Below are 20,550 nucleotides of genomic sequence, written 5' to 3' on the forward strand. Positions count from 1 at the left end.
AAGCAGAGAAGAGGGTAAGGAGTGTCTTTGTGGCAATCCACAATTTTAAATCTTATGGCCAGGGCGGGCCACACTGGTAAGGTAAAACTGTGCAAAGATTTGAAAGGGGTGAGAGAGTGAGTCATGCACCCATCTGGTGGTGGTGGAAGGGCTTTCCAAAGAAAGGGTTAGAAAAGCAGCTACCTGAGTATAGAGAAGGGCGCTAGAAGGTTAGGTCTGAGAGGTGAGGGGCAGAGGGGACAGTCATGTGAGACATTGTAGGCAGATGCAAGAACCGTGGTTTTTACATCTTGAGTGAAAAATCATGGAAGAATTTTGAACGAAGTATTTTCTAAAAGGATTATTCTAGCTACTGGGTTGAGAATGATAACAGCAAAATAAAAAATAACAAAATCACTTGTGTGGTTCTGTGTTCCACGCACTGAGTCAGGCACTTTACATATATTAACTCATTTAATATATTCCAGAGAGGTAGGCAAGAATGGAAGCAGGAAGACCTGTTCTGGTTATTAGTTCTTTTTTTTTTAAATTAATTTTTATTGGAGTATAGTTGCTTTACAATGTTGTGTTAGTTTCTGCTGTTCAGCAAAGTGAATCAGTATACATATACATATATCCCCTCATTTTTAGATTTCCTTCCCATTTAGGTCACCACAGAGTACTGAATGGAGTTCTCTGTGCTATACATTAGGTTCTCATTAGTTATCTATTTTATACATAGTAGTGTATATATGTCAACCCCAATCTCCCAATTCATAGTTCTTTTCTTACTGATTTATGTTAAGTTCCTTATATGTTCTACGCACCACTTATCTTTTGGTGATTATATATGGTTGCAAATATCTTCTCCCATTCTGTGGGTTGTTTTAACATTTAAGTTATATATATTCTCAATTTGTTGTGCTCTTCTCCCATTGACTTTTTAAGCAAATGCCCTTTTAAACTCCAGTCATCCCACAATTTTCAGTTATTTCTTCTTCCCTGCTACCATTGCACTTGGCACAAACCTCTTTTGGAACACTTAACAAATTACTTATTAATGCATGTCTTCGTCATTGTTCTGTAAATCTCGCGATGTGAGATGCTGTTTTACAAACTATGTCCCAGCAGCTAACACATAACGGGTGTTCAGTACATGTTTGTAGAGGTAAGTGAAAAAAAGGGGTATGGTCCGGTTATCACTTCACCTGGGAAAATGAGAAAATGGATGTTGTACTTCAGTGAGTAAAATGAAAGAGAAAAGGCTTGCGATGGGAAGTGTCCTCTGGCTCTGCTTTGCCTCATAAGACTGAGAATACTGAACTAACCTTTGCACCTGAGAGATCAGTTAGACGAAAGCTCCACGACCACCCTCATTTTACTGCACACTACGCTGTGGAAGAGAGGAATTCACCAAACGTTAAGACGAATGCAGGTTCCTAGAGCGACTATGACCTCAATCTCCTGGTGTTTTTGTAGCTTGGAGGGTTTCCCCCAACCTTTGGGTAGGCAGGCAGCGTGAGAGGGACAGGAACTGACACATAAGACACCTAACGTAACATTTGCCCCACCCTCCTGGTTTAGAGGCTTGTGCACTCATTGCGCATGCGTCACTTTTTCTTTTAGGAATGGGCGGTGCAGCGCCTTTGCTCCGGTAAAGAGCCTCAGGGGGCGGGGCCAAGCTGTTTCCAAGGTGACGGAATGGCGGCCTCTGTGGTGGATTGAGCGGGTCTGGGCGAGTTCCCAGAGGGCTGCGCGTCCTGGTTGCTCGGCGCTGTCATGGCGGGCTTGCTGAAGAAGGTGAGGCGGTTGGAGGTCACTGACGGAATTTAGACTGTGGGGATGGAGTCAGCCCGCGGGTGGTGGCCGGAACTGTCACGGGCTTGGCGGTGCTTCTGGGGGACTCATTTTGCTCTGCCCTTAGGGGTGACCAGTTTAGCGGCTCCGATGGGAGAGGGAGAAGAAAACTCCGAACCAGCGGCTTTGAGAGACCGGTAGCTGGTTTTAGGCCAGTTTTAGCCAGGACAGTAGTGGTTTTGTTTGTCTTAGCGTGGGTACGCGGGGAATTGTAGTAAACAGCATGAATCGTGTTTTGTTTTTTGAACAGACCACTGGCCTTGTGGGATTGGCTGTATGTGAGAGTCCACACGAGGTATGTACCTCTTTTCTTCCTTCCTGAGTTTCCAAGGAAGCCTAGAACCCTGCGACCTTGTTTCTTCAATGGTTAACGGAATACAGATATTGCAAGCCCCAAATTACAACTGCGTGAGCTCTTGAGTCAACAGCGGCATTTAGTACCTGGTTTATCTGGTACCACGTTTTTGTTTGGTTGTTTTGCCATGATCTCTTTCTCAAACCATCTTCTTGTTGAGTTTTTCCGTGGCATTCTAGTGGCTCACTGGTACTTTTGCGAGTGTCTTCCCAGATCTGTATCGCCATTTTCCACCTTTTCCCCCGCCTCACCTTTTCTTAGGTGCCTTAGATTCTGTACAATTTCGATTACCAAAGATAGCGGCCTAGCAGTTGCCGCCTTTTGTCATCAGTTTTCCCTTCTAGTAGGTCTTTCCCGTCAGTATTCGGACATTCTTCCATGAAAAAAAAAAGACCTCCCTGGATCGTTCTCCTCCCTCCTATAATCACGCCGTTTCTCTCCTTCCTTCCCTTTTACAGGTTAACTCAAAAGTTATCTGTACTTAACGGTCTCCTATTTCTCTTATCCATTTTGAAGGAACTCCAGTCAGGCTTGGCCAGAACTGTTCTTTTCAAGGTCACCATGCTGCTAAATCCGATGGTCAGCTCACGTTTCTCATCTTTATTAACCCAATAGCAGCATTTGACTTATTTGGCACTGTCCATCAGACACTTTACTGTGCTTCAAGATACCTCAATCTCCTGGTGTGTTTTTTTCCCCTACTTCTTTTGGCCTTCTCCTTTTCTGCTTATCCCTCATATCCCTACTTCTAAATGGTGGAGTTCTAAGACTTCGTTCTTGGGCCTTTTCTCTATTTGTATTCGCTCTCTGTTGGTGTCTGGACCCATTCCGATGGTTTTAAATACCACCTACACACTGATAACTCTTGGGTTTCCGTGGCAAGCACACTGACCTCTCCCTTTATGGAAGTCTTGTATATTTCATTACTTAGTGGACATCTCCACTTGGATGTCAGGCAGGCAACCTAAACTTAACATGCCCAAAATTGGGTTCCTGATCTTCTCCCTAAAACCTGCTCTTCTCTCAGGTTTGCTCATCTCAGTGAACAGCAGTTCCATTTTTTTATTCACTCAGTCAAAAGCCTTGAAATCATCTTTCATTCTTTTCTTTTTCTCACACCCCACATTGGGTACTTCAGTAAATCCTCTGGGTTCTACCTTCAAATTATATCCTTTTTTTTTGTCAGTCCGCGGGCCTCACTGTTGTGGCCTCTCCCATTGCGGAGCACAGGCTCCAGACGCGCAGGCTCAGCAGCCATGGCTCATGTGCCCAGCCGCTCCGTGGCACACGGGATCCTCCCGGACCGGGGCACGAACCTGTGTCCCCTGCATCGGCAGGCGGACCCCCAACCACTGCACCACCAGGGAAGCCCTATATCCAAATTTTGATTACTTCTCACCACCTCCTCTACTACCGTATTCTCAGCCGCCATCATCATGGCTGTGGATAATTGCATTTGCTTCCTAACTGCCTCTCCCTGCTTTTCACTGCCTCAGTTTGATCTTTTTTCAACAAAAGTCAGCCTGCTAAAATGTGAGTCAAGTCATGTGACTCCTTTCCTCAGAATTCACCACTGCTTTTCTATTTCACTCTAAATACAGAAGTGCTTACAGTGGTTCTCCAGATCACTATTCAACGGACTGTATTCTACTGATTTATCTTGTATGTTGTCTCTCTCTACTGGACTGTAGGTTATCATCAAGACAGGGATTTTTTATTCTTTTGTTCACTGCTAGAACTATGCTAGCACATGGTATGTGCTCAGTAACTAATGTTTGTTGAGTTAATGTCTTGTACTCGTTATGAGTTCATAATGCCTTTAGACTCATTGTCTAAAACTGAACTCATGGTTTTCCCTTTCTAAATCTGTTTCTTCCACTGTGGAGTACTTTTCTTGATGGTATCAAAGTCTTTTTACTCTGCAGGCTGAGAATTGGACATCATAGTTGATACTTCTCTTACACTGTTTTATCTTCATGTTCACTCCAGCGATGAATTTTGTTGATCCTTTTCTATGACAACTCTCCATTGTGACCTCTCTTTTTTTGTCCTACTATTATTACCACAGTTTAGTCCCTTGTTCTTGTGTAGAGAATTGCAACAACCTTGTTACTGGCCTTCTTCTCTGTTGCTCCTTTATCCTATTCTTTTAACTCACTACTGCCAGATTAATTTTTCTGAAGCACACATCTGATCACAATTTCCCTAAATCTTTTAATTGCCCACATAATGAAGCCCAAATGCTTTAACTTGCCCTGCAGAACCACATACAGTCTGATTTGCTTTTTCTCCAACCTTATCTCCAAAGCATTTTCTCTGTGTCCTATATTCTAGCCATGTGCTGTCCAATAAAAATATAATGCAAGTCATAAATATAAACCATGCTTGTAGTACAAAATTTTCTAGGAGTCACTTTTTTTTTAATAAGGAAAAAGTTAATATATTTTATTTTACCTAACATATCCAAAATATTACCATTTCAATATATAATCAATATAAAAAATTAATGATATTTTATAGTCTTTTTTTCATACTAAATGTTCAAAATCCAGTGTGTAGTTACACTTAACAGCACATCTTAGTTCAGATTTGTCACATTTCAAGTGCTCAATGGCCAAATTTGGCTAGTGGCTACTATATTAGACAACACAGTTCAAGGGAAATAGAACTATAGAATAATTACTTTACATTACCTGTATTTTCTGCCATTCAATCCTCTGTATGTATTCTATGTGTAAGATTGCCTTTTCTAACATCTTCAAATGTCTTAAGTCCTACCATCCCTCCAGGTCTATCTCAGATGCTGCCTTTTCTATGAAACCTTCTCTCACATCTGCTGATGTGACTCTTCTTTCCCCAATAGAATAATAATGCTAACATTTATTGAAACTTATGTGTGCCAGGTACTGTTCTAAGTTATACAAAATCCTATGAAGCTGATATTATTAACTTCCCCATTTTAGAATCCATGTCTCTTACCAGGCCTTTCTATTGTCATGCCCTTTGCTAAAGTTGAGAAGAAATGAGGCTAAACCGCCCCTCACTCACACTCACACACACACACACACACACAATTTAGATTATATGTTATCTAACAAGCTCTACATTAGTATAGTAAAATACCCTCTATTACAGAACATCATATTCAAATATAGAAGTAATGTCTAAATATGCAGAGTACTTTTTAATAAAAATGATTCTTAGAGACCCTTAAGGTTGGTTTTGTTTATTCATATATATGGTGACTATATATGAATGAAATTAGGTGTTAGCCTCTACAGTTTAATACAATTAAACTAAAACAAATTTCAAATTAAATTTCAAAGAAATAATGAAAAATTCTCATCACATATGTAATTTATGATTATACTTAATATTTATGAACTGTGAATTAGGGTCTACTGTAACAACTTTTTATCGTATGACTTTATTGCTGGCTGCTGTATTGACCTTTAAGTTCAGTGTGCTTTAATATGTGCTGCTTTAATATGTGCAGTGACTCAGTTTTCTTGCTGCTTTTTTCTGTTGAGCCTGTGGTGAAATCTTCACATCGTACCAACTTGATCATAGTCGCTAAGCATAAGCACTGAAGTATCATCACTACATTCCGTTAAATTTGATCATACTGATAATATACTGCTTATATATTTTTCTATTTCTATAGAAATCCAAATAAAAATTTTTTTAAAAATCAGAATTTGCAGTGCTTAGGACCTCAATTTGAGACATACTGATTTAGTAAGTGATTTAATTTACCAAAAAGATTGTTAGCAATAAGTTAGAATGCAGTTTTATTTTTGTTATCATACCTTTAACTTCTGTACAACTTTTGTCATACATACAAATATGAAAAGTTTCCATCTTTATATTCACATTTTTCCTAAGCTGTAAAGGGATCGATAGGCATAGACATGAAGAAGTTGCAGCAAGGAAAAGTTAAATGCTTTTTTAAAAAATAGTTGTGAATTTTTTTTTTTTTAATAATCGGTGAGACTTTTTAAATCTTTGGTGACATTTTAAACTGGAAATTTGTATTTTTTGTCTTTTCAGAGGCTAAAAATATTGTATACAAAGATTCTTGATGTTCTTGGACAAATCCCTAAAAATGCAGCATATAGAAAGTATACAGAACAGATTACAAATGAGAGGCTGAGTATGGTTAAAGCGGTAAGTAGCTAACTTGATTTTGTTTTCTTGGATGTGTGGTATCCAATGCAACATTTAACAAAAAAAAATTAAAAATTCAGTTGATTACTTTTTGCATATTCTGCAGACTCTCCTTTCTATTCTCCTTCCCTCCATGCATTTCTTCCATCCTTTCTCCCTTTCATTCATCAAACTCCTGTTTATTGAGTACTTTTTATATGACAGGCACTATAAATACAGGAGTGAAAGAATAAGATCAAGTCCCTTCCTTAAGTTAACATTATAGCTTTCATTTATCTCTCTTACCTGTCTAGTCCTTTATTGATCTTTTACTTCTTATCTATAGATATATCAATCTTTATTTCATTTTTCTAGTTTTAGAGTAGAGAAGAATTAAAACAAAACCGAAAAAAATATGTATATTGTGTTTAACAACTGTCAGGAATAACTATTTTAAAAAGTGCTTTGTTATAAAAAGAAGAGGACCAAGTTAGTCTCTTAACTACCAAAAATTATATTGGGCTTTGTTATGGACAGAATGTTTGTGTCCTCCCAAATTCATATGTTGAAGCCCTAACCCTGCAGTGTGGGGTAATTAAGGTTAATGAGATCATAAGAGTGGTACACTGATCCAGTAGGATTAGTGTCCTTCTAAGAAGAGATGCCAGAGAGTTCGTGTTCTCTGCGATGTAAGGACACAGCAATAAGGTCGCTGTCTGCAAGCCAGGAAGAGAGCTCCCACCAGAAACGGACTCTGTCGTACCTTGACCTTGGACTTCCAGTATCCAGAATTGTGAGAAAATAAATGTTTCTTGTTTGAGCCATCCAGTCTATGTATGGTATTTTGTTATGGCAGCCCAGGAAGACTAATACAAGCATTTTACAGCTTCTGAATCAAAGGCCCTAGACAGGCACACAATAGACTGCTGCTACTTCTTTTATACCAAACTATATTGCACTGTTGTTAAATTTCCACACTAGCAGTTATTTCATGGACTTTTGTAATTATCCAAAATAGTGTTCATAAACTCCAAAAGTTTAGGACCACTTATACATGTAATAAGTGGCCCTAATATAGTTTTCTTATTATTAGATCACCAAACTCTGTAGTCCAGAGAGAATTCTTACATTTTCTGCAGGTATATGGCAAAACAGTGCAATTCGATTTGGAGCTTTTATTCTTATCTTGGCAGTTCTGGAAGTAATTCACAGATTACAGGTCTCTAAAAGGGAAATTAACATTTCTTTTGAATTCATCTTTCTTTAAGGAAAATGGGCTTATGCATTTTTTCCCATCTCATGTAAGAAATTTCTTTTTCTTTTCATGAGGTCAGTCTCTTCAACTGTCTTTTATTCTCTGCTTTCCTTCTCCATAACCGTGTTCCCCTTTAATCATTTCTTCTCTGTTTCTCTTTTAGCCTTCCATTTTTTTTTTTTTTTTTTTGCTGTATGTGGGCCTCTCACTGTTGTGGCCTCTCCCGTTGCGGAGTACAGGCTCCAGACGCGCAGGCTCAGCGGCCATGGCTCACAGGCCCAGCCGCTCCGCGGCATGTGGGATCCTCCCGGAGCAGGGCACGAACCCGTGTCCCCTGCATCGGCAGGCAGACTCTCAACCACTGCGCCACCAGGGAAGCCCTAGCCTTCCATTTTATTATCATCTTTCAGTTAGCCTCAAAATGTATTTAGCTTTTTCCTACCTTAAAAGAAAAAGAAAACTTATCCTTATATTTTCCTTTACTTTTGCCAATGTCACCCAAAGAAGAGTTCACTGTCATTGCTTTCACTTAATAGTTCTAAAATTCTTTTCTCTGACCTAGGCTGTTTCAGTTGCCTTATAACTAAATTGGTCTGTGTTTAGTTCTATCATATTTCATTATATGCCCCACACTGCCAATAGAGTTTTTTTTTCAATATGTAAATCTGATCATGAGATCTTCCTGCTTAAACCCTTACTGTGGTTTCCTGTTCAGTGTTTCTCAAAGGCTGAATTTAAGGATTTATGCTGGGCTGGTTGTGTGAAACTCATCTAGCTACCTTTATCTGCATGATTTTGACGTATAGCCAGGTTTGGGAGCCACTGGCTTATACGATGAAGTCTTTAGCATGGTATGGAAGCCCCCCCAAGATCTGGCTCTAAGTTATCTTCTCAGTCTTATCTTGTCATTTCTTGTTTTGTACACTATACTTCAGTAATACCAGACTTCTGACAGTTATGTGAGTTCCATGCAATGTTATTTTTGGTTTCTTTGTATTTTCTCTTCCCTCTTCCTGGAATACCCTTACCTTGTCTGCCAGGCAGTTCTCACTCAGTCCTCAAGATCCATCACTTCCTCTGTGAAGCCTTTTATGTCTTCTGTACTAGTCCATAAGCTACTTGTGAATTGCATTCATCTTTTTATCCCAAGAATCTAGCTTAGTGCCTGACACTTAATAAGGTCCTTAGAAATATTTGTTTATCCAAAAGGCTGTATACAAATAATTTTTAAAAACACCAAGCGCTATGTAATAGCTGTATTGCTGAATCCTGTTTGATAAAATTAACGCAGATTTTTAATCCCACCCATAGAGCCATGGAATCTTCAGGGAATATTGTAATGATTATAAAGTGTCTAAGCCTAAAATGGAAATAAAAGTAAATATTTTTTTCAGATTATACTAGGGAGATAGTAATAGCATAGTGGTGAAAAGCATTGGTTTGTGGTCTTTCCAAAATTTTCATCTCAGCTCTAATACTTTGTGAGTTGGCATATTGCCCATTTTCTCTGTCTCAATTCCCTCATCTATAACTTGGATATAATAATACCTGCCTTGAACACTTGTTGTTAGGACTGAATGGGTAATATATGTACAGTGCTTAACACAGGTGCAAGCATATAATGAGCATTCAGTACATGGTACCTTATTAAGCTTGGTGGCATTATGCCATTAGTAAATAAAACTCACATTATTGACCCAACTTAAGTAAGACAAATTTTGAATTGTTTTCCCAACACAGGCTTTTCCTGAGTTGAAAATAATGTTGAATATTCCTTGCCTTCTCTACATTCTCCCTCCTGGGTATCATGACAGTGACCAGCTTCCCTGTTTTGTTATTAATTTTTGGCTTCTTAGCTCAGTCATTTTGAGTTAAACAGTCTTTCTCAAACATGTTCATCTGCTTTGTTTCCCTCTCTTTTCTAACTACTTTGTATTTATTCAAGAAACACTTAATGCATGTCTATCATATGCTACGTATGGTTCTGGGCATGGAAGCTAGTGCCTACATGGCAATGAACAAAACATAAAAATCCCTGCCTTGGAGATTATACATTAATGATGGGAGGCAAAGAAATAAATAGGAAAAATAAGTGAATAAAGAAGTACATTCCAGGGCTTCCCTGTGGCGCAGTGGTTGAGAGTTTGCCTACCGATACAGGGGACACAGGTTCGTGCCCCGGTCCGGGAAGATCCCACATGCCGCGGAGCGGCTGGGCCCGTGAGCCGTGGCCGCTGAGCCTGCGCGTTCAGAGCCTGTGCTCCACAACGGGAGAGGCCACAACAGTGAGAGGCCCACGTACTGCAAAAAAAAAAAAAAGAAGTACATTCCATAGTGTGTTAGAACATAGTAAGTGCAGTGAAGGAAATTAAAGAAGGAAGAATGGTGTGTATGAGGGTGATGAGGGGTGTTACAATATGTATTAGTTTTCTATGATTGCTGTAACAAATTACAACAACCTTTGTGAGTTAAAATAATAGAAATTTATTGTCTTATATTTCTGGAAGCTAAAATTAGTATCAGGGGCCAAAATCAAGGTGTCGGCAGGCCTGCACTCCCTTTGGAGGCTTTAGGATAGAATTCATTCCTTGCCTTTTCCAGCTGTGGTGGCTTTTGTTATTCCTTGGCTTGTGGCTGAGTGACTCCAGTCTACTTTTTCTTCTTCCATGTGTAATTTCCCTCTGCCTCTCTCTTAGAAGGACACCTATAATTGTATTTAGGGCTCACTCAGATAATCTAGGATAATCTTCTCATTCCAAGATCCTTAATCACATCTGCGAAACATTTGCCATATAAAGTAACATTCATAGATTCCAGGGATTAGTTCATGTACAGTTTGTGAGGCATTATTCCAGCCTACCACAGTATAAATTATCAGAGTGGTTCTCACTAAGAAGAAGATGTATGAGCAAAGACTTTGATGGAAGTGGAGGAGCAAGCCATACAGATATCTTGGGTCAGCCAGCAGATGCCCTGAGACAGATGCCAATTCTTGTAGAAAGTAACTTTTTTTTTCTCCCTCTTTTCACTCCATTTATAGGCCAAGAAGCTACCCTATTTACACCTTATTTACATATGCATGTGTATATATAGATCATGGTTTCTGGCTCTCAAAAAGCTTGGTCTACTAGAAAATAAATATATGTCTTTGAATGTTCTAGTTACTATATTAACATTTTTTTTTTTTTGGAGTCAAAGTGGGGAAGCACAGTGGCTATTTTATTTTTAATTATTTTTTTTAACTTCTTATTTTATATTGGAGTATAACCGATTAACAATGTTGTGATAGTTTCAGGTAACCTTTTATTGAAGAATAATGTACATAAAGAAATGTGCAGACATTATAAGCGTAGAACTTGATGTATTTTCACAAAGTAATCACACATGTCAACACTAAATCAAAAAAGAGGACATTTCCAGAATGCCAAAACCCTTTCTTGTTCTTCTCAAGGTTACTACCCTCCTGAAGATAACTATTCTTCTGACCTCTAACACCACAGATTCATTTTGCCTGGTTTTGAACTTTTTATAAGTGGAATCATCAATATGTATTTGTCTGGTTTCTTTTGCTTAATAATATGTTCGAGAGAATCATCTATGTTGTTGCATATAGTTGTAATTTGTTCATTCTCATTGCTCTATAATATTCTATTATATTCAAATACTACAGTTTATTCATTTATTCTCTTATATATGGTCATTTGGATTGTTTCTGGTTTGGGGGTGTAATTTATGCTGCTGTGAACATTCTTGAACATGTCATTTGGTTAATGTATTATGCATTTCTGTTTGGCATATACCTAGGAGTAGAGTTCTGGGTCATAGGGTAGCATTTATTTTTAATGCTAATGCTTAAGAGGAAATATAGGAAGTACTAAGAAAATAAAGTATTATTTTAAAATCCATATTTTAGAAAAACTGAATTAAACATCATATTCTTACCCTTGATAAGCACATCAATAAACATTTAACACTTTTAATATTAAGATAGAAAAGCAATAAAATAGTACAGAGATGAAATGGCTCTTAACCAGATATTTGGTAAAAATTAGCAAGGGTACAATGAAAGAAAAATTAATTATATTTGTCATATTAAGTGCTTTTTGTGCTTCTTTAACTATTTTTTTCTTTTTTTCCCTTAAATTATAGGAACCAAATGTTAAAAAATTAGAAGAGCAACTTCAGGGAGGCCAAATAGAAGAGGTGATTCTTCAGGTAAAGAAAAGTTGAATATTCAGATGTTTAGCTTCAAATGTTCAAAGGCACAATGTTATAGAGGTACAAAACTCACATTCCGGAAAGAAAGGAAAACTAAACTTCTTAATTTATATCAATTCATCCAATAGAAGACTAACCACATAAGAAAATGCATACTCTGACATGTGTATGTCAGTTAAATATTTATCATTGATTATAATTTGAATTTATGAGGCTTTTGTTGGAAGTTTAGAATTTAATTAGCATGTTCTTGTTAGCCTTCCCTTAGTTCAAATTAGTAACACAGTATTATTGCTATTTGAATAATTTATCTTTTTAGATACATATATTTTTACATTTTAAAGGGTTACTATATTTTTAATATGGAAAAATACAGATCTTTTGAGTCATAAAATTAAAATGTAGTTTTATTTTTGACTCTTGAAGGTTAAATTCTTAAAATATGTTTTTGTGTTTCGTGTTTTGTAATTTATATTGTTAAAGTTTTTACTCTGTCATTTGTTTTTAGTGTTTTTCTTATATATTTCTTTGAGTTTTTTTTCAAATAAAAGATATTAACCTTAAATTTTTGCTATATTGTTTTTTTTTTTCTTTTTTTAGTCTGTTCTTTGCCTTTTGACTTTAACTATTCTCTCCCATATGTAGAGGTTTTAAAATTTTTTACTTGGTCAAATCACTCTCCCTCTGCCCACTCCCCTTTTAATCTCCCCTCCTTCCCAATATTATATATAGGTTTAGAATGTCTTCCCCTTATAAGGGTCTGATAAATGTTTAATTCTATTTCATGTAATTTTTACGTTTTTCATATTTAAAAAAAAGGTAAACATTTTTTTCTTACATTTTCTTGCTTGATTTTATCAAAATCTCTTACCAATAGACATAATATATAAATTTGAAAGAATTGTTAGATGGCTCTGTTAAAAGAAGAATGGAGTATTCAGACAGCTTTCTATAAATGTAGACTGTTTCAGTCATTCAGAGGCCTATTTTCTTGGCCTTCCTATTCATTTGCCAGGTTGAATATGGTACTAGATAAAGTGTTATGGGAATTTAATGCAAACTTATTATTATTGTCTTCCTTCTGTTCCTCTTTCTTTACCTGATTTCACTTTGATCATAACTTTAGCTAGTACATTAATTTTTACGTTATCTGTGCAGTTCTCAAATTTTCATGTGCTATGCTAAGGTTAAATTTTAATAATGCTTTATTTAACCCAGTAGATCTAAAATAATATCATTGAAACATATCATCAATGTAAAACATTAAGACATTTTACATTTTTTTTATACTAAGTCTTTAAAATCTGGTGTGTATTTTATACTCTCAGCACATCTGAATTTGAACTAGCTACATGTCAGGTGCTCACTCAGTAGTCACAGGTAGGTAGTGGCTACCGTACTGGACAGCCCATTTCTAGAGGGACATATGAGAGGAATGAGGAAAGGGTAGTGTGTCGGAAGCCAGAGAAGAGGGAGGGAGTAGATACAGGCACCACATGCCAGCTGAGTCCAGCTCCCTGAAGTAGGGCTGACTTAAGTGGTGTTCAGGGGTAGGAACCCTCCTCAGCATGCAGTGACTTTTTGGGGACATAGAGAAGGCATGAATGTTCAAGAGACAAAAGTCAAAGGGCATTCAGAGAGAGAGTCATCCTTAGGGATTGTTTTAATCAGTATTTTCTCATTTCAGCATTAGGAAATACCTCTACCCCCAGATTTCTGTTTATCTACTCTTTTTAACTCTTTGTTTATATACATTTAGACTGTTGCTGCTAAACATAGATTGGCTGTCTCGCACCACTGGCATAAATGAGGCATTGCCTTTTTTTTTTTTTCTTAGTCGTGGCTCGCGGGCTCCTTAGTTGTGGCTTGCTGGCTCCTTAGTTGTGGCATGCGAACTCTTAGTTGCAGCATGCATGTGGGATCTAGTTCCTGTACCAGGGATCGAACCCAGGCCCCCTGCATTAGCAGCTCAGAGTCTTAACCACTGCACCACCAGGGAAGTCCCGAGGCATTGCCTTTTAACTGGATAATTATAGCCTCTGATAGAAACTAAGCATTCATTCTGTGTTTGAATTCTTCCTCTGATGTCCTGACAAGTGTTCAACAGTGTTCTTCTTCTAAGTTGGCCAGAGTTGTCATAGGTCTTTTTGCTGTGGAAAAAATGTGAAATAAGAAGATAGCTAAACAGGGAGATCAGCTCAGTGCTTTGTGTCCACCTAGAGGGGTGGGATAGGGAGGGTGGAAGGGAGATGCAAGAGGGAGGAGATATGGAGATGTATGTATATGTATGGCTGATTCACTTTGTCATACAGCAGAAACGAACACACCATTGTAAAGCAATTATGCTCCAATGAAGATGTTAAAAAAAAAAGATAGCTAAAATATATTTGTTAAATGTGTTGTAAATTGTGTTTGAGAGGAAAAATTAAATGTAACATAATCTGATTAAGGAAACTGATTTGATTGATCAATAAAAATACAACTATTGTATTCTCTTACACTTCACAGATCACAATTTTACAGATTGTGTGTCTAAAGGATTATGGATCATGAAATCAGTTTAGGTGGATTGTGACTAGTATTTTTTTTTTTTTTACATTCAATAGAAAATAGAGTGTATGACAGCTAGTAAAGGTGATGATATTTTTAGTTTTGTTTTAGTTGTATGTGCATCTTGTGGATCCCTTAGTTAAAAAAAAATGTTTTTAAGCGGTGGGCCATGGTAAAATAAAGTTTGAAAGCCATTAACATAGATTAAGAGACATACTTCTTCAGAGAATTTGTAGTCTAAATGGTGAAACAGACAATTAAGATCAAAAACTCACCAACTAAACTTTTGAACACTATAAAAGCCATCCTTTCTTACTCATGATGATTGTGTAGCTGTGAGAATTAAGGTAATTTAATTAATGATGTTCAACATGTGATGGTGGAACAGCTTATTATGTATTAATATGAAAGAAGTAGCTCTACTAGTTTATATTTCAGTTATTAGCTGTGATAAATATCTATTAGACAATATAATCAAACGATCTTTTAAAAATTTCTTATTAACAGGCTGAAAATGAACTAAGTCTGGCAAGAAAAATGGTGCAATGGAAACCATGGGAGCCTTTAGTGGAAGAGCCTCTTGCCAACCAATGGAAATGGCCAATATAAACATCATTAAATGACTTGTGTGTTTATGGGAAACTGATGTAATTAAATATTCTGTTGTATTAAAAATATTTCCATATTATTGACATCTTATAATCAAGAAAACTGATACAGAACATATATAGGAGACGATAAAATCGTTGATTATGTAATAGGGACTTGTGAATCGGTTTTTGATTTGTAGAGCATCATTCAGAATTATTTCAAAAATATTTTTTAAAACAGAAATGTTGTGGGAAGATTTGAAAGTTAATTGGAAAAATTCCTATAGATCTCCAATGCAGGGGCCATATTCAAAAGGTGAAGTATTTTTAGTAGTATCTTCAACACATCATTTAATTTTTTTATTCTGAAAAAACATAAGAGGTACTTAATTATTATTGTTGTTTAAACAAATTTATAGGTCACTGTTTGAAGTGAAGTAGTAAGAAAAATACCTATCAAATTAGAATTCATTGTACACTTGAGAAAATTGATTTGGTATTTGAAAGAAAAATTTTTATTTATAGTGGTAGTTGGAAAAACTTTTCCTTTTGTCTCATTTTTAAGGAAGTTAGCTTTCTGGCCCTTTGCCTTTAGTTTTCTTGATCAACTGAAGTACAGTAGGATAGAGATAGAATTTCTGTAAAAGAAGAGACACTAAGAGTTCTTAAAGTTTATCTGACTTACAGATAGGCTTATATTCAAAACATCTTAGTTGTATGGTTATAACTTCAAAGTGGAATCATTAAGTAGTTTTCACTAATTTCCAATATGAGTGCAGCTGGGTATCAAACAAGATAAATGCTGTTCAAAGAAAGAAGCAGTTTGGTAAGTTTAAGGTTAAACAAAAATAAAATTACTTTTCATATGTCCTCACCTTTTCTACCTAGCCTCCTATCATTTCTATGTATTTAAATTTGGTAGTTCTTACCTTCAAAGATAAGAACAAAGTACTTTTATTTTTGTGTGTGTATGTGTGCATGTATATATGTGTTTTGCTATCTCTTGTGGCCAAACAGAACCTTTTAGGATTTTTGGAATGAGGGAAAAAAATGTATTTTTCTTTTTTTCCAATATTTCTCCCCTTATATAGTTGTAAATTGAATGCTAAAGGAATATTTAAAGTGGATTGAGTTAATTTTTAGCAGTCAGACTGCAAGAGGACGCTTCTGTGTGGGAAGTGGGAAAAGCATTTGGGGACAAGTCCAGGGGCTCTCATTCCCAGGCTCTAGCACTACTGTGAACTCAGTGACTAAGTCGAGGCACGTGGTCAGTTTCTCAAAAGAACCTATTTATTTCCTTCTCTGTAAAAGAAGTTGAATTTATGAATATATCTTCCTTTTCAGTTCTAACCACTTGCTTTAATATATAATTTTACTGAGGTCAAAATATATGATCTTAAAGCATGTTTGCATAGGTGCTTTAAAGCTATTTTTCTGGCCAACAATTTTTTCAGGTTCTTTGGTTACATGAAAACAGAAAGATGACTTGATACATACTTCCAGCTCCATTTCTCCCTTGATCCTTGGCATCTTATATATTTCACCAGCAGAGCTCCTGTGGCTGTTAATAAAAGGGGACCTTATATGATGTTTACATTAGAAATTAAAATGCTAGTTGTAGAATAGCAGTAGTAGTCATAGTAATAATAATAATGACTGTTTGTTAATAGAAAAGGCAATTTTCTAAGTACTTGACTAATGTTACTCATTAGATCTGCATTACAACTCTTAAGAGTGAGATCCTGCAAATTTTTCCAGAAAAAGAAACCAGAATTCAGTTGCAAGTAGTGCTCCCCTGCAATTAGGCAACATGGGGACCCTGGAGAAACTGAGGCAAAGAGACAGTGTAATAACATACCCAAGGTTACATAGTAAGATGTGGAGCTAACTTTTGAACCTAGACAGTCTTGCTCCAGAACTCATGCTCCTAAACATTATATTTTTTTTATGAATATTCTTGGGATGCTGTCCCTCCTGCCTGTACTGGTTGGACTGCACCAAAGAATGTAGATCTAAAAAAAAAAGAATATAGATCTGCTTTCTTAACTTTTTCTGTCAAAGTACCTATAAAAAACTAAAGTAATAAACTGGATTTCATTTTGTACAGAACTCTTCATATGGATCATAGGCAGATAATGTTAATGGGATAGGTATTTTAAAGACATCACTGTGGTGGTCCACTCTTTTACACTTCCTAGCTGCCATTCCGACTGCCCCTATAATCTTACACCTGATTGTTTTTATGGCTGCAGATGTTTTCCAGGTGCTTTTTATAAACTTCCAGATTAACCTTTCCTGATCTGTTGCAGCTGATTCTTCTATTTAAAGATCTTCAGTTGTTGCTGAGTGGCTTCTAGATTAATTTGAGTAGTTTTCCGAGTGGCCCATTTCAGTCTCCCTGGGCTCCTCATAGGTCTCATTCAAGTAAATCACCCTAATCCAGGCACCTCAAGAAAAAGAAGCTAATCAGTTTGAGCTTTGCAGACAAAGAAGAAAGTAGCAGCAAAGTGATGCCCCCTTTTTCCAGTCTGTGGACTGAGTGCAGAATATTCAAATTTCTGGCATTCTTTCCTTGGGGATGAAAATGGCTTATATCTAGGATAAGCATATAATTATTCATTGTGTAATGATTGTGAGAGTGAAAGGAAGTGTGATAAGAATAATAGGTATGAGCCATGGCTATCCTGGGTACACAAGATATGGCTCAGCCTTGAGGGTTGCCAGCCTTTCTGATCAGGAGAAGCTGGGAAGTTGTCTGCCTTTCTGAATACAAAGGATATGTTGCCAGCAGTGGCAGCCATCATGTGCCGCCAGACCTCAGGTGTCATTTTGCCTCTTCCCCATTATTCCACTCCCTGACTCCTTTCCCTCAGAATTGAGGATGGAAGTAAGGAAGCTTATCTCTGTTTTAATTTCATTTTCTAATCCTAAAGTATAGTTAGAGAAGTGAAGCTAATTGAGCTTTTTTGTGGTTACAAGGCAAAGCAGATTTATTTTTGAGCACAGCAATGAAGATTAGGATACTAGATAAAAAGGAAAGCAACCTTCTGTCAAATCTATCAAATGGAGAAGGTCAGGCAGCTTACATTATTGTGATGCTGGTGGGTGCAGGGGTGATCAACCTGTCAGCCTCCATTTCTGAGCTGGAGGGGCCCCAGAGGCCCTGAGGCCAGCTCTCTTAAGTGCAAGGGTCCCTGACGGCTGCCTCGTCCACATTTGCAAAGTGGAGTGCAGGGCAACTTCTCCCCGGGTCAACCCAGCTGGTCAACCTAGCCGGTTTGCCTGCCTCTCACTTGGGTCCAGGTGAGAGCTTCCTCAAATCCACATGACTCTTGTCACCAGATTCTTAAGTAGCTGAATTTAGGACCTACTACAATGGGAAGACTTGCTGTGTTGCCTTCAGAAGTTAAGTCTCTTTACCTGATGCTTCATCAGGCTGTTCAAATGGGCCTTCCCACTGGGCCAGCTCTTCTAATTCCTTCTAACAGCCAAGACAGTATTCCAGAGTCTGTGTTCTACTGTTTACCCAGGAACTCTCCCATGAAATTGAAGATCACTTTCATTTTTCTCAAAAAGGCAAGATCTTCAGGTCTTGCAGGACCTTGCCTACCGTGTTCTCCAACTGAAGAGAGGACTGACTAGAGCTTGAACCCTTGCCACGTCCCCAGTTATCTATATCAGGCTTCTTAATCACTGGAGGGCAGTTTGCTACCCTCACATTTTTTCTTCAAAGGGAGAAAATCAACAGTGCTCCATCGAAGAAAATTCCCACATATAAGTTAATATCAGCCTTTTCTTTTTACTCCCACTCTCAAGGGCTATAGAGACAAATGGAAGTTAAAGAAACTGCCTATGCAAGTGTGTTCTGGGGTCTAGGGTAAAGCGACGAATCACCAAACATACCATGAGTAGTATTTTGCATCTTAGGTCAGAATTTCCTTTGAAACACAGTAGTTGGTGAGATGGCAGCCTATACTACAATTACAATGGAGAAAAAAGTAAATGAGAAGATAGGAGTTTGGTTTAGAGGAGAATGAAGAGGTTTATTTTCAATAGAATTCACAAGAAATTGTAGGGGAGCAAAACTTGCCACCCCAATACGTCTGTGGTATGCAGATTATTTTGAGCTGAAAACAATCAAGGCCTAAAAGACTCAGGAAGAAATTTTGAAGGAAGCTATCACCATACATAACTATAGTATGAACTAGGTGTATAGACAGGGAGGAACCTAGCAAAGTCTGTTAAAACTTCCGTGTTCCATTGTCTCTGCATGGCCCAGCAAACATTTATTTACCAAACATTCGCTCTTTTATATCCTTGTGAAATGCCTTCCTCCCCTCTGAAGTCCCAAACCACTACCCACAACATCCTCTTGTCTTTAGCTAAAGATGGTATTTAGTGTGAGGGTTTCAGCCATTTTGGTGAGTTACTCAAGTCTTCCTGGGTCTCTCCCATGTATGTGTTATTAAAATTTGTGTGATTTTCTCTTGTTAATCTGTCTCATGTCAACTTAATTCTTTGACCAGGCAGAAGACTCTGGAAGGGTAGAGGAAAATTTCTTCCCAACAAAATCAAAGTGGGAATGTGATACAGAAATTGAATTATTGATGGGGACTGAAGAAATTTATTCGAATGTTTTCATTTAGAGGTAATTAGCCAAAACTCTCCTTAGTGAAGGAAAATATGAGAAAAATAGTTAATTAGAATAGGCTACCCCTAAATCCCAGTGTCTTAATACAACAAAAGTTTGTTTCTTATTCATATTACATGTCTAATGAGGGTCGACAGTGCTCAAAAGAGTCACACAATGGATCTGGGCTGAGAATGATGACATTTCAACACGTGGTTTCATAAACAGAGGCAGGGGAAAGGGAACATGGCAAATCATATATAGAAACAAGAAATAGAAAACCAAAGTTAAAAAAGATTTTTTTTGGAATGTACTATAGAACACATAAATTTAACTTGCCACACATTACTAACATAGAGTTTTCAAAGTGGTCTTTAGTTTTATATTAGTTGCTTATTTTTTGTTGTGTGTGTACATGATATGTATGGTCAATTAGCTTCTTTCTATACATGACTAAATGAAAAGCATTGCAGAGATTCTTTTTTGAGATTTCTCATAATCTTCAAATATGTTGATTTCTTTTTCAGGTGAACATTTTAGGCATTTCTAAAGGTAAACATTACTATTTTATGATAATATTTCACTTAACTCTCTTTTTCTGTGACTGGAGGGTTGGTTCTTAGGGTAAAATAGGTCCACAATTCCATATCTAAATTCTAAACTCCAAAAATGTTTGAAAACGGGAAGTGTTTTAATAATTCATTTGGAAGCAAAACCTGACCTGAATTGAGAAAAGGCTGTTTATGGTCTTTATCCCACTTTAATGTGATTATGAATATATTTTGTTACAGAAGTATTAATGTATTTGCTTCTGGAGTACTTCCCCAGACCCACTGAAGGTGTTACAGAATATACAGTATATGTCCATATTACCTTTCAAAAATCTGAAAAAAACCTGAATTTCAAACACATCTGTCCCTTAAGTTTTCAGAAAAGGGACTATGGATCTGTATTTCCAGTCTCTTAACAA

At 37.1% G+C, this 20,550-nt stretch overlaps 2 protein-coding genes across 3 annotated transcripts in view; both read left to right on the forward strand.

Annotated features, from left to right (window-relative positions):
• The first annotated feature begins 1,676 nt into the window (after positions 1-1,676).
• Positions 1,677-15,824, forward strand: NDUFA5 (NADH:ubiquinone oxidoreductase subunit A5). 2 transcript variants are annotated; one of them, XM_024757808.1, is made up of 5 exons: positions 1,677-1,779; positions 2,087-2,131; positions 6,242-6,358; positions 11,742-11,807; positions 14,868-15,824. In XM_024757808.1, the coding sequence occupies exons 1-5, from the start codon at positions 1,759-1,761 to the stop codon at positions 14,967-14,969; spliced, it is 351 nt and encodes a 116-aa protein (XP_024613576.1). In that variant the 5' UTR covers positions 1,677-1,758; the 3' UTR covers positions 14,970-15,824. The 2 variants fall into 2 exon arrangements, with proteins under 2 accessions (XP_024613576.1, XP_024613575.1); XM_024757807.1 differs by lacking the exon at positions 1,677-1,779 and having other exon boundaries at positions 2,045-2,131.
• Positions 15,825-15,958: 134 nt separating this feature from the next.
• The window catches only part of IQUB (IQ motif and ubiquitin domain containing), a 67,351-nt gene continuing 62,759 nt past the window's right edge, over positions 15,959-20,550 (forward strand). The window contains exons 1-2 of the mRNA XM_024757805.1: positions 15,959-19,598; positions 20,108-20,132. The gene's annotated coding sequence lies outside the window, so the exon portion shown is untranslated. The remainder of the gene's footprint in view (positions 19,599-20,107; positions 20,133-20,550) is intronic.

Source organism: Neophocaena asiaeorientalis, unplaced genomic scaffold, assembly GCF_003031525.2.
Source record: "Neophocaena asiaeorientalis asiaeorientalis breed wild unplaced genomic scaffold, Neophocaena_asiaeorientalis_V1.1 scaffold116, whole genome shotgun sequence".
Taxonomy (NCBI): Eukaryota; Metazoa; Chordata; class Mammalia; order Artiodactyla; family Phocoenidae; genus Neophocaena; species Neophocaena asiaeorientalis.

What these genes read in the sequence shown, in the direction of transcription:
- NDUFA5 (XM_024757807.1), top strand. Translation starts at nt 2,060, where the DNA reads ATGAATCGTGTTTTGTTTTTTGAACAGACCACTGGCCTTGTGGGATTG. An exon ending in TATGTGAGAGTCCACACGAG is followed by an intron (nt 2,132 to 6,241) that starts GTATGTACCTCT and finishes TTGTCTTTTCAG; the next exon opens with AGGCTAAAAATATTGTATAC. An exon ending in GGCTGAGTATGGTTAAAGCG is followed by an intron (nt 6,359 to 11,741) that starts GTAAGTAGCTAA and finishes CTTAAATTATAG; the next exon opens with GAACCAAATGTTAAAAAATT.